The sequence below is a fragment of the Hyaena hyaena genome, unplaced genomic scaffold, assembly GCF_003009895.1.
Source record: "Hyaena hyaena isolate Hyena2069 unplaced genomic scaffold, ASM300989v1 scaffold_157, whole genome shotgun sequence".
NCBI classification, from domain to species: domain Eukaryota; kingdom Metazoa; phylum Chordata; class Mammalia; order Carnivora; family Hyaenidae; genus Hyaena; species Hyaena hyaena.
The window spans coordinates 1,747,341-1,760,774 of NW_024080789.1; the positions used below are offsets into that span (position 1 = coordinate 1,747,341).

The following is a 13,434-nucleotide window of genomic DNA, read 5'->3' on the forward strand; positions in this document are numbered from 1 at the left end:
TGGCTTGGTGGCCTCCCTAGCTGTGTGCAGTCAGTCATCAGGCCATAGACAGGATTCACTCACTCATCTATTCAGGAATTCCTAATAGGGCTGGGCACCCTGCCATGGACAGAACAGCAGCCCTACTTTCCTGGATGTTACCATCAAGTAAGGGGGTGACAGATATTGAGCGATCACACACGGATAACCTCTCGGAAGACGAACTCAAGTCACAGAACCCTGCTGCCAAGGGGATACATCCCATTCATTCGAATGGGAAATAACACGATGTGTTCCTTTCCAACTCCAGAAATCCAAACCGTCTCCAGATTGAGGAAATAAATCACCTGAAAATGAGAGCTAGTTTATGTAGGAAATAAACTACTTGAAAACAGTTTGCACGTAACACAGAATGGAATGGCTTGTTGTGCTTGGTCTTGCGTATCTGTGATTTTCTTCACCAACATTTCAGCCCTTTGGGGGCACATGGATATCCATGGGTATCTTGCACTCAAACTACACCTAAAACATAAAGTTAAGGGGCGACTGGGTGACTCAGTTGGTTGAGCGTCCGACTTCGGCTCAGGTCATGATCTCGCAGTTCATGGGCTCAAGCACCGCGTCGGCCTCTGTGCTGACAGCTCGGAGCCTGGAACCTGCTTCAGATTCTGTGTCTCCCTTGTTCTCTGCCCCTCCCCCTCGCTCGTGTGTTGTCTCTCTCTCTCTCTCTCTCTAAAAAATAAGTAAACGTTAAAAAATTTTATAAAAAAAAAATAAAGGTAAAGCAGCTTTAGGGCAAAATAAAAGCTACAGTCGAGAGAGCATGAAACTGAAGACATCCAAGATGGAGAGCCTTAGAAGACACAGCTCCTTCACTGCCCTTGCTAGAAATGAGCAAAGGAAAACGTTCCAAATTCACCCAAATGCAGCACATAATTCAGGTCTGACCAGAAACTGTTTTTTTTTTTTCTTTACCAGAGACCATATTGTCATCGTCCATTGGTGAGTGTTTTTCTTGAAAACATAATGTCAAAATCTCTCTTTGAGCTTGTGTCATTCGTGCGCCTATGTGGAAGAGTTGATATAGCCAGACAAAGAGGTCCTCGTTCAGGAAGCGGGAGAGCGTTCTAAAAGTCATGGCAAAAAGCTGGTCTTGGAATGGCCGTTGTGGGAGATTGAGCGGGAGTGGGGCATAATGGCCATGAAATGTGCTGTGAAGGAAGGAAAAGGGAATCCAGAGAGTCCTGGGGATTGCACAATCCTGAGTGACCCAGGTCCTCTCTGAGAAAGTGACCCTGAAACTAGAATCCTTTTCCCACGTGGAGGCCAGGGTGGCCCTCAATGAGCACACAGAATAAAGACACACCTAAATGGGGCTGTGGGTGGTGTTTTCTTTTTAATCTCCATAGTGTATTTGTTCAGTTTATTTATAAGCAGATCACTTCACTATTTACAGTACATGAGCATAGAGATTCTACAGTTTTTGTGATGTAAACAATAACTCCCCAGTGGGAGTCTGAGAAAAGAAGCCAGTTCTGAAGTATTTACAGACGTTAAAATAGAACTTTATACTCACGGAAGAATAATACATAGAGCAATTTGGTTAAATTATCTATGAAACTATAGAATCTGACAATGTACAAATACAGGAAAACAGTTTCTCATTTAGAAGGTAGGACGGATAAATCACACCGGAAATAAAACAGGGACAATGACAACCACAATAATTAAAAGCAAAGAAGGTTTCTTCCTTGCCTCTTACAGATAAAGTATTTATATAAATAAGGACACAACCCAACAAAATGGAAAAAATATATAAAAATCCTCTACCGATTAAAAAAAATAGCAAAACTAAAAACTCGATTCTCAATCATTAGCAGTGTCCTTTAAAAAATTAAAATTTAGCTTTCTATTATAAATAACAAAGCAGATGTGTCCCTCTGTGTAGGTGAAATTCTTGCACCTTTCTCAAGAAATGCATCAATGTAATTCCACACATACACACAAACACAGGCGTGCACACGTGCAGACAGGCACACCTACACACACACACACACACACACACACACACACACACACACACATATACACACAGCCTTGCGCTCACGCACCCCAGGCTGTAGTTACCTTGTTGAGCTTCCTAATAAATAATGCCCCCTACGGTAGTACCCCTGGGGATGCCCAAACCTGACAAGTTTAGCCATTCCCTGGTTTGACCCTGTCACAGAGCCGGGGAAAGCCCTGGCTCCCTATTGCTCAGAATTCTCTAGGCTGTATGGTCACACCGAGAGAAGAGGAGTTGAGTCCAAGATTTGGAAATGCTGGAAGGGACCATAGGGACCACCTCGCCCAGTCGATTAAGGCTAGCTACAGACACAGTCTCTTTAGAAACCTGGGGTTGGGGAGAGGGATCGTGAGTTGATTTCAACATTAGCAGCTCCCTCTGGAGGAAGCAGATGCTCAAAGCCAATGCTAACACCGTGGCACAAGGGGGCGGGTGTGAATTTCCAGAGCGGCCCTCACGGGGCCAGACTTCCGGATGGTCACGGTCTCCAGAAGCCATCTGGAAATCCAAGTGGTCCACCTCCCCGTTCCGCTGACCACCCTGACCACATGCCCCTGGAGGTTTCCCACCTGTTTCCGTTGGAATCAGAACACCCCTTAAGAAACAAAGTTGGGAATAGTTTATGACTTTTTATTCCTAACACAAAAACGCTTGACAAGATTTTTAAATACAAAATACAAACACAAACGGACGAACAAAAAAAACCTGTTTGGCTATTCAGTGGACCATATCAAAGGCCATGGCCAGCCCCCCCATCCCACCCCGCCCCCCAGTATCCTCACACTCAACCTCTTTGCTTGTCCCGAGGGTACAGTGCAGGCCACCTAGCAGAGGTTCACTTAACAAGGTCAGCAGCTGGGCTGCCAGTATTGCAGTTAGAGTAAACCCCTCCCGGGCACCTGGACACAGGGTCCTCTCCTGTCTCCTTTCCCCACAGGATAACTAGTGTGCTTCTCGGTCTGTGCAAGAGTCTGCTAAATGGTTGCTTCTGGAGTCTTCTGACTGGTATAACACTGGGCTCTAAACACATAGACGGTTCACTCAGGCCGTTACATATAATTCCCAAAGTTGGTGTTGGATAGCAAGGTGGCCGCCGAAAAGATTTATTTGCCTTCCATCTGGGTAGCTGGTGGGTACGGTCTTTGGCCACTAGAGGGCGACCAGACGTTGATAAGGCAAAGTGCTGAGGTGGAAACTGACTAATCCCTTCAAAAGTCACCCAGGCTTTGTGAGGCTCTGTGAGGTGTCCTTGCAGGATCCTTCTGACAGAACATGACAGCAAAGAGCAGGTTCTAATGATATAAACATGTCTTTGTGGTGTTGCTCTGCCCGGGGGCTGACCATCTACAAAACCGTATTTTCCAAGCCCCCGGTTTGGGCAGTTGGACTTTCCTGCTGCTTCCAGATGTGCAAGGCATTCTGATGAAACGGAATCTCTGAAAACCCGCCCCCCGGGGTCTCAAAGCCTCAGCCACCACTGCTATATTATTAAAGAAACCAAAAGCAAAAGGTGCCCTAAACACACGCAGTGTGGTCGATGCCTCCTGTTGCCCCATATGTTTTACAATCATTTGAAGGAAATGGGTGAAAAGTGCCTAAGTTAAGCTCTTTTGAAAAAACAACAACAACAACAAGTGTATTGCTAGTATTGTCTGAGAGCAAGAGAGAAACAGCCAAGCGGTCACAACATTCGGATTAAAAGCTGTTCAGTGAGGACGACGACGAGGCTAATGTGAGATTTGACATCGCCACCTAGCCAAGTTGGGGTTGAACTTCTCAGCATCCCCACAAGAAACTATGGCTTAGATCTGTCCTGGGGAGCAGGCCTCCTCATACAAGGTCACTCGGCCAGGACCACTGTGGGTTCGAATCTGCTGCTGGTGGGTCACCTTGCAGAGAACTCTCACCCTGAACACGAGCTGGGCGCAGCCAGAGAACGGGATTCGTTTCACAGGTGAGTGATGGATTCCTGATGCCCCGCAGCAGAAGCCTGAGCCTATCAGGTTCGAAAGGGACTTGAGTGCTCATTCCATCCAATAGATGAGGGAACACAGGCCCCAGATCCCACAGCAAGGAAGAAACATCAGGTTTCTCACTGAGATGGCTTATAGTTAAATGATTTGCTCTATAAACCCACTTTGGTCAGCTGGGCTGTTTCAACTTTTTATACATATATAAAAATAGGTACCGAGATCTAAACTCACCGTTCCCTATCTCTAGGGCCTCCAGCAAAAGGGCCGGCAAGGGGCGAGCCCTAGGACTGGCTTTCCTGCTGCTCCTTAGGAAGGCACCTCTCTCCTCCCTCATACCAGCCCCGCTCCCCACCCCATCCCAGTCCCTAGGAGCGTACCTCACTGAAGCCAAAGGACGCCCGTATTTGCCAGTGTAGAAACACGGAGCCAGGCAGAGGGTTGTGGTTTTCTCCAAGTGCTTTTATGGGTTCAATGCAGTGTCATCCTGTGCCCACTTCTGGTTCCCAGGAGGCTCCCCACACCCAGCGTCTGTTTAGGGCCATGGGCATTCCTGTGGGCTTCCCAGCTCCCAAGCTCTCCCTCCATTTACCCTGTACTTCCGGACTCAGCAAACAGCCCTGGAGCCCTGTTTGCCTTATGGGCAAACACCCCGGGGACTTGACTTGAGGACCAGCTGAAACATCTTGCATGTAAGCTCTAGGTGCTTTCCTTCTGCCGCGGTGGGAAGGGGACAGGGGTCAGGGATCCTTCTTCTTTGGCCAACAAAACCACGAGGTTCACTTTATTTGCTACCGTACATATGATTTCTTCCCCTGGGTCTGAGGGTAGCTGCTATACTTCTGATGCTAAGAAAAATCCTGCAGTTTTGACCGAAGTCAGATCAACCAATCCTCAGGGCTGATTCTGCTTCACAGCTGGGACGGCCCATCTCTCAAGCCGCGGGCTCAGCTGTGATTTCAACTGAACGCAAGGCTTGGGCTGAGGTTCTCACCTGTCCACGCAGAAGGACCGTGTGTCAGTGCCCTCCCCTACCGCCCCCAGCCACCACTTGCCCCAGTGCACGCGGCGCACATGCCTAGAAGAAATCGCTCTCAAAACCTCAACAAGTGGAGGCTTTGTGCGACAAAAGACTTCTCACTGCATCTCTTCCTACATCAGGACTTGGGCGCTGAGCGTCTGCAGCTCAGAGCTCACCTCTCGTCTTCCTCCTGTCCCCAAGGCCACCGAATCCCTGCCCCTCCTGAGCACAGTCACCACACAGTACTGCCAGACCTCACCGCAGGGGCAGACCCCTAACTCGTGCTCTGACCAGTTTCTGGGCTTGGGAGCAAGGCGTGAAGGGCTAAGCCAGGAGGGGGCCTTCTCTGCACTCCATCCACTCATATTCTTTACCTCTTTGATGCATTTTCCTTCGGTAACCAGAACCCCCAAGCATGAGGATTCTGATCCAGCCTCGTACCGACTGAGGAAGGAGATGGAAGAATTCCACTTAGCGGTTGGTTCAGATGGTTTTGGAAACACCAGCACAGCACAGAGATGGACGGGACGACCTGCCCAGTGAGGGCAGTGGTCGACACAGTCTACAGTAAGCTTTTATGGCAATCACATGTAAACATCACCCAGAGCAAATACTAGGACAGAGCTACAATGAGATGGTTGCCAATAGCAGCTGCTCCCTCTGGGTCCCTCCCTAATGCGGTGGGCAAGAGGCCAAGGTTGACTCGTTTTCCCGGACAGACCTTGGAGTCTCCTTGGTTAAGAACACACAGCACTGAAGGAGTCTTCCGGATGGAGGCTGTCTGCAGGGTGAGTTAACCTTAGAAGCTGCAGCCTGTTGTGGACAGACCGGCAAGCGGAAACTGCCCAACGCTCCTGGCAGACACCCTCTCCTGCCCATGGCCAGCCCTGACTTCAGGTACATTACCTCTCAGCACCACGCTCAGATCTCGGCTCTGCTCAAGGGCCAGTGATCTAAGCAACCTCAAGTGCCCTGTATTAATCTGAAGGGGAAGGGTAGCCTCAGCTGACCCGGAAGAGAGGAAAGCCTGCAAATACTTGCAAGGAGGAGGGGTTTAGGCCACCTCTAGTTCAACTCCTTCTAGGGCAGAGGGCTCGGGGAGGGGCTTTGTGACTTAGCAAGGTCACAAAGTTAAGTTCTTGGTGGAGCCAGCTCTCCAGACTCTGAATCTAGAGTTTTTTCCTATTGGCTTCCACAGGATGAAACCTCAGTGTACTCCTGGGTGCAAATCAGGACGTAGCAGGGGCAGCAGGCAGACTTAAGTTCTATTCTTTTGCATCCCATAACCATTTATTATATGCCCACTGTGTGCTAGGCAGTGAACAGCTATTAAAGGAATTTACGACGTTCAGGTCTGTGCTGTGGATAGTCCCTCCTCTTGGTTCATCTTCACAAACCCCGCCTCCCTCAGACATGTCACGTCCGCTATTCCATTTGCTCTGGCCAATCAAGTGGGGGTTGTGAGTCACAGTATTATTGGGAGTCCTGCCAACGAATGGCTTTAGGGGAATTTTCTCTCACAGATCAGAACACGGCCCATAGACAGGGATGGGCCTGCATGAAACCCAGCCACCATCTGGTTCTGTATGATGGAACCTTTCAAAGATCAGACCAAATTAAACTCTGATCCGTTAGTAATGGCTGCCCAGAGCACTGTGTTGAGGATTCTAATGGTATGATCAAGCTCAAAGGACATGAGTGCTGTGGTCGATTAGTTATGTCTGCCACTGGCCAAGGAGTAGTGGTACATGTGCCACGTATGTATTTGCCATCTCGAGCTAGATACCACCTTCACAGAAGCTAAGACTCTCAGAGCTGGTAGGAACCTTAGAGATCAACTTGCCTATTTCTCATCCAACCATTTCACAGAAAAGAATGTTGGGGCCCAGAGCAGTCAAGTGACTTGATACCCAGGAACTCAAATTCCCTATTCCTTCTAAAGCCTGTTTCCTCCAGCCTTCTCCATGGGCATGGAGTATTCTCACCTCCCAGGACAAGCTCATTTGCCCAGTATACCTACTAAGGTATTTGAATCTTTAAAAAAAAAAAATCAACTACGAATTCTCGAAGTTCTAAGCCTGGCAGTAGCAAAAGATAACATTAGCCTGTTTAGTTTAATGAGTCAATTTCAAACATTTTTAAAGCAAGCAGGACTTTTCTTCTTTTCTTTTCTTTTTTCAATACAAAAATTTCCCAAGGGACCCTGATATATGCACGAGATTAAATGGGAGCCGCTCTGTCTGAAGCAGAAGCATGAGCTCATACCCAGCCTGGCCACGCCTTCCCTCACGACCGGCCCCCAAGTCACCTGCAGAACACCCACCTTGGACATGGGCTGACGTCACTCGGGAACGTAAACCTTAAAGTAAAGCCCAATCAGAATGCTGTCTGGGTCGCAAAGGACCTTGGAGATGGTCTTAGCCACTCTCGGCCCTCACATGCCCTCCTGCTACCCTGCCCCATGCCACCGAAACAACTTTCCAAGGGAGGAAGAGGGAAAGACAAGGGGGGGTGGAGTGGGATGAGTCGGTGGCTGGCCCCCAGAAGGACGGCTGCCCCCAGAGCGCCTGCCCCAGTCCCTGTCACTTTACATCTTTACCTGCTACTGCAGGAACATGGGACCAGGAATCGGGAGGCCTGGGCTGGGGCACTGCTCTGCCCTCTCACTGGCTGTGGGACCTGGGGCCAGTCATCTCACCTCTTGGGGCACTGCCCACCTCACCCGGACACACAAGAACAACGCAGCCTTCCCCTGCCTTCCTCACAAGGTCCACCAGGATCTGAGCGCCCCAGGCCAGGCGCGAGCTTCTGGGCACCAGCGGGCACCAGATGATGGTTTGGACTGTAACTGGCCCCACCCGCGAGTCCCAGTGAGACATGGGGCACAGCACGGCAGGGAAGTCCCAGAACCCTCTCTCCTCCGCCCCTCGTTGTGGCTGCAGGCCGCACCTCCCTGGGGACCAGCCTTTCGGGCACCCAAGTGCCTCTCGAACATTCCGGCAGAGGGAGCGGAGCAGCTCAATGGCAAACACCTCACGACAGTGCATAGTTAAAAAATCAAGGAAGCGATACGATAATCCCAGGCACAGTACATCTGAGCCATAAATACGTTATTGGAAGGATATACTTTGTTTTTTTTTTCTTCAATTAAAAATGTGTTTATAATCCTGATTCTATTCACAAGTAACAATTTCATCATCACATACTACGAACAAGAAAGTTATGGTGAACACGGCTGCACGTCTACGAGGGAAGTCGGTCAGGACGGAAGGGGAGATGGGTGACGGACCCAGCACTTGGAGGCGCACCCGGGGCCACCCGCCAGAAGCGAGGACACTAAGTGGCAGTGGGACATCAACACCGTGGAAACTCACAGACAGAAGCAGCTTTGTTCAATGTAAACATTGATTTTTTTTTTTTTTTTTTAAAGGACAGCAGTTTCAAGTCTCTCTCTCACGTGTGTTCTCTCATGCGCTCGCTCTCTCAGCTTCTCGTATACTTAATTTCTTTGAAAACGTAAACATATTGGAAGGGCCTTGTCTGAGGTATTGAGGTATTCCTCGAAGGTTAAGGCTGTTATCAATGCAGGCTCTGCTGGGCCTCCTTCAGTAAGCTGTCAAAATCCATGGCTTCGTACTTGTTTTTCACTGATGCAGGAAGGGCCTCTTCTGAATTGGAATCTGGGCAGGGGGGTGGAGGAGTCAGTGAGAGGGGAAGGCAGTGAGCCACCCAGAAAGGCCAGGTGATCAGAAAATCTGCCACGGCGGTCAGCCCCATGGAGTACCTGTGGCCCACAGCCCCCAGGAGCACCAGACAACAAGAACCACCCTTGCCATTCTACTATGACCCCTCTGCCCTGTCATCGATGTCTCCGGGCCTCGGCTACCCTGTTTCTACAACGGGGTGGCCTGAACCAGAGCATGCCAGAGCTCCCTTCTGGCTCCGATATCCTATAAATCTACTTCCCTAAGCAAGAGCTTTTTGCCCGTTAGGAAACCACTGTGGAGGTCACGTAAGGTGGCCAACAGAGCTAGGATGTGGATATGGAAGCAGATCCCACGTGCTCCTGGGTTTTCTCACACTCAGCCTTGTTCTACAGAGCCCGTGGCGGGCTCTCCTCAACAGATAATCCTCTCCTAAATTATACTTCTTTGTCCTTCACCAACTCCTCTCCAAATGGTGAGGGCACGGTGACAATACTATTTCATTGTGGCCCATTAATGGACGAGGCTGCCCGCTGCCTGCACCATGGAAGGCCCCTCAAGGCGTCAGTGCAGGCCACCGGCCGGTGAGGTCAAAGAGAGTCACCATAGTTCTACCAGCTGGCTGTGAACACAAGACTGGGCCTTCCAAGAGGCCACAGGAGGCCTGAATGTCCCCTTCGGTACCAGTCTTGGGAGAGGACAAGAAGGACCAGAGACCAGAAGAAAAGCAAGATGGCGGCCTCCAGGCGAAGCGGCTGCAAAGTTATACCAATCGGCACATTAGAGCCTTGGTGTGGGAATTGGGTCCAGAAGGGGCCTTGCATCTGGGTTTCATTAAAGGCGGTCAGTGCCCCTTACGCCTTGGGTCTCACCAGAAGGTGGCGGGGCCTTGTGCACTTACCATAGTCAGTGTGTCTGGGCCAGCAGAAGTGCTGGAACCCTCCGCAGCTCAGCTGGAAGGAGGGCTCGTCGCGTTTCCGCAGGGCAGCGCCGTTCCTCAGAGACAGGGCGGCGTGCTCAGAACACCGGTAGGTGATGAAGCCGTACTTCTCGCCTCTGTGGGGAGAGGTCAGGGGGAGCGTGTTACTGGGCCAGCCTGGTTCACACTCTCAGACCACCCATCACTACAGGAGGAGCAGAAAGCCACGCGGATTCAGTAACCTGGGCCACTTGGCACCCCCCTTCCCCCACCGAATGCAGATGACAGCAGTTGCTAGGCTGCCCTCTACTGGGTGAGAACAGTAAGAGCAGGCGCCTCACGCTTCGGATCACCCTGCAAGTGGCTACTGGCATTTTCTCCCTGCTCAGGGATGAGGGCAACAGACTCTGCGGTTCAGAATTTGCCCCAGGGCAGGTGGCAGGGAGGGGTATTCGAACTCGGGCCGCCTGCCCCGCCCCACCGTGAAAGCTGATGTGCTTCTCCTGCACCTGCCGCACCTAAGCCCCCAGCTACCCCCAGGCCTCCTTCAAAGCCAGCCGCCCGCCGTGACCTTGGCTGCTAACTTAGCCTCCCCCTTCCCCAACACAGCTGATCCTGTACACACGCCATCCTTTACGGCAAACCTTTCTCTGCCCGCCTGCTCAGCATCTGCTTCCCTTCCTCTAACACCTGTGCCACGTGTTCGGCCGAGCTCAGGGCACCAGGGGACGTCACACGCCCGGCCCTCCCTGGCCACAGCGATTCCTTCAAGGACGAGCCTGTCGCCCAAAGCAGAGCCTCAAAGAATGTGTCCCAGCTTTTGCATGGAACTGGGAGGCTTTCCCTCAGAGGAGGTAGGTAAGCCTAGGGCCGCAGGTGGCCACTCTGCCTCCTGAGGGAAGCCTGCTTGGGAAGGGTGCTGGGGCAGAGGGGCCCTAAGGTCGGCCCTTTCCCCAGCTCGCCAGTTCCACACAGCAAGAAAAAGAATCCTGACTCCTCTACCCCTCTGCGGCAGACATACCTCAGGGCAGAGATCACGTGGACTTCCGCCACTGCTCACCTGCTCACGACAGGCTTCCCCACGCTAGGCGCCTAATAAATACTCAGCTGGGTCACATTTCCTGATGCCTCTCTGAACCCAGCCAAGGCTGGACCCCTTCTGCCTCTTTCAACGTCCAAACCTACTCGCTTTATTTTTGCACGTTCTCTGCGTTTGATGTCCTGGAGACTGCGCAGAACTAAACTGCCATATTTGTGTAACGACTTTTTTCTTAAATTGTAGTAAAACCTTCGAACATACAATGTACCATCTTTATCATCTTTTAAAAAGTATTTATTTATTTTCAAAGGAGTGAGAGACAGAGCGTGAATGGAGAAGGGGCAGAGAGAGGGAGACAGAATGGGAAGCAGACTCCAGGCTCTGAGCTGTCAGCACAGAGCCCGACGTGGGGCTCGAACTCTGAGCTGTGAGATCATGACCTGAGCTGAAGTCGGATGCTTAACTGGCAAAGCCACCCAGTCTCCCCAGACTTCCTTCTTTTCTAAAGCTGAATAAAATCCCTTGCTTGCATGTACTACATGTTTCTCCATTCATGAGCCAACGGACACGGGGTGGCTCCCACTTCTTGGTTATCATGAATAACGCTCCTATAAACAGGGGCATAAAAATATCTCTTTGAGATCTTGCTTTCAGTTCTCGTAAGTATATACCCACGCGTGGGATTGCTGGACCAGACGGTAATCCTGTATTTAACTTTTTGAAGAACCTGGATACCATTTTCCCTTGTGGCTGCACCATTTTCATCCCCACCAACAGCGCACCAGGGTTCTGCCTTCTCCATATCCTTGCCAACGCCTGTTACTTTCCGGAGCCACTTAATGGATGTGACGTGCGTCATGATCCCTATGCAGAAACAATGTTCTCCCTGAAGTTTTTACAATTATTATGAAATTCTAATTTAAAAACCTTCATAACTTAGTTGGCAAATACAACGGGAGATGCTTTCGAGTTATTTCAACTCTGATGAAGCTTTGACATCTAAGCGGTGCGTTTACACACGACCTATTCTTTCTGCGGCTTCCCTGACAGATGAACGTTGCTTCCCTGGGGGAGGGAGGGAAAAACCAAGATTCCCAGCAGAAGAAAAGGTCTGAAGCTGGCTGCTCTGGGGAACAGAGGGACGTGAGTGGTGTGGGTCTTTGGTAGGGCAGTGAGGTTCCGGGATAAGTGTGCCGTTAAGCCCCCCGGGGGCTGTTTGCGGCCCGACGCCAGAGTGGAGAACCTGAAGCGGACATGTGGCCTGCAGATTTGCCTCTGCGACTAGCTAGCTGCTCGGTGCATGTGACTGAGCCCCCTGGGAAGGGAAAGCAATAGAAAGAACGAGTGCAGATGCCACAGGCAGGTTACAACGTTGAGAGAAGGCACAGGATTTGCCTGGCAGCCAGCAAACCATCAGCGGGCATTTATTGCTCACTCCTGGGCTGCACACTGGTTACAGGACCTTCGCTGGGGCCCGGCTCTCCAGGTCCAGGCTGCGGATCGCAGATTTGTTCTGCAAATCTCCTCGGGCGTCTTCTGTGTGGCCAGCCCGGGGCCGGGACCTCTGCCCGTCCCGCTCCCTCCCCTGTGATAGCTTGGCCTGCCTCACCTCTTGCTCCTTGTCAGCACCTGGCACTCCACAATCTCGCCGAACACTTCGAAGCGCCTCTTCAGCTCTCGGGAGCTCATGTCGCTGGAGAGATTGCGAACGTACACCACACGGCCTTCGCCCTGCTCGAGAAGGGAAACACAGGGAGACCCATTCATTTCCTGGCCTCCTGGGACCCCCTTGATGGGTGGGGGGCGTTCTATGCAGTCCTAGTCTTCAGCCCACGATCCCAGCTCAGTGGGTAACACCAACTGGGGCTGGCATCAGAGAGGGGGCGATGACGACCCCTATCCCGGAAGGCCTGCCTTGTTGGAGGAGGGGGCTGCTGAGTATCGGACGGGACCGACTGCTCACTTGAAGGGAACGAGCAGAGAATGGACAGAGACAGGAGGGGGGTGCATCGCCATTAATATAACTGCACACTGGGTAGCATCCATATTTATGTTTGGAGTCTGGGACGTTTTCTGGGTAGCGGGGAGCTGACAGAAAGGCAAGCTGCCGGGGCACCCGGGTGGCTCAGTTGGTTAAGCGTCTGACTTTGGCTCAGGTCGTGAGCTCGAGGTTCTTAGGTTCGAGCCCCGCATCAGGCTGTGTGCTGACTGCTTGGAGCCTGGAGCCTGCTTCGGATTCTGTGTCCCTCTCTCTCTGCCCCTCCCCCACTCATACACGCTCCTCTCTCTCTCTCTCTCTCGAAAAGAAATAAATAAGAAAGAAAGGCAAACTGCTGAGGATGGTAACGGGCAAGCATGGGAAGCCAGGTCTTTGGGGGGGTGGGAGGGGGGGTCACAGGGAGCTGGGAGGAAGGCAATGGGACCAGGGCACAGGGCTCGGGGTCACCACTGTCCTGTTTTGCCAGGGCAGTGCGTAGACACTGTGACTCAGAGGTCTCTTCAGGTGAGCTGGGTGCCACGCTGTGGGCCCCTAGAAGAGCCCGGCAGAGGGAGGGGTAGGGAGAAACCCAGGCTGGAATGTCCCCTCCTCTCCCCTACAATCAATCTGTGCTTGGATCCAGGGAACACCATCGCTACTCCGACCCGTTGGAGAAACTCCAGCTGTGTTCCTGGAAGGCTGTGTTCTCCTGGGTAAAACTGACAGGTCCTGGTTCGGACGGGCTTTCTCTGGGAACAG

General features: G+C 51.6%; 1 protein-coding gene across 3 annotated transcripts in view; it reads right to left on the reverse strand.

Annotated features, from left to right (window-relative positions):
* Nucleotides 1-1,362: 1,362 nt before the first annotated feature.
* Nucleotides 1,363-13,434, reverse strand: part of PPARGC1B (PPARG coactivator 1 beta) — a 109,936-nt gene continuing 97,864 nt past the window's right edge. The window contains exons 10-12 of one of the 3 annotated variants that reach the window (XM_039239471.1): nucleotides 12,307-12,428; nucleotides 9,641-9,795; nucleotides 1,363-8,715 (exon numbers count right to left, since the gene is read on the reverse strand). In XM_039239471.1, the coding sequence (XP_039095402.1) occupies nucleotides 8,615-8,715; nucleotides 9,641-9,795; nucleotides 12,307-12,428 (378 nt within the window). In that variant the 3' untranslated portion in view covers nucleotides 1,363-8,614. Of the gene's footprint in view, nucleotides 8,716-9,640; nucleotides 9,796-12,306; nucleotides 12,432-13,434 lie in introns of those variants that run through there. The other 2 variants (XM_039239470.1, XM_039239472.1) reach the window with 2 other exon arrangements.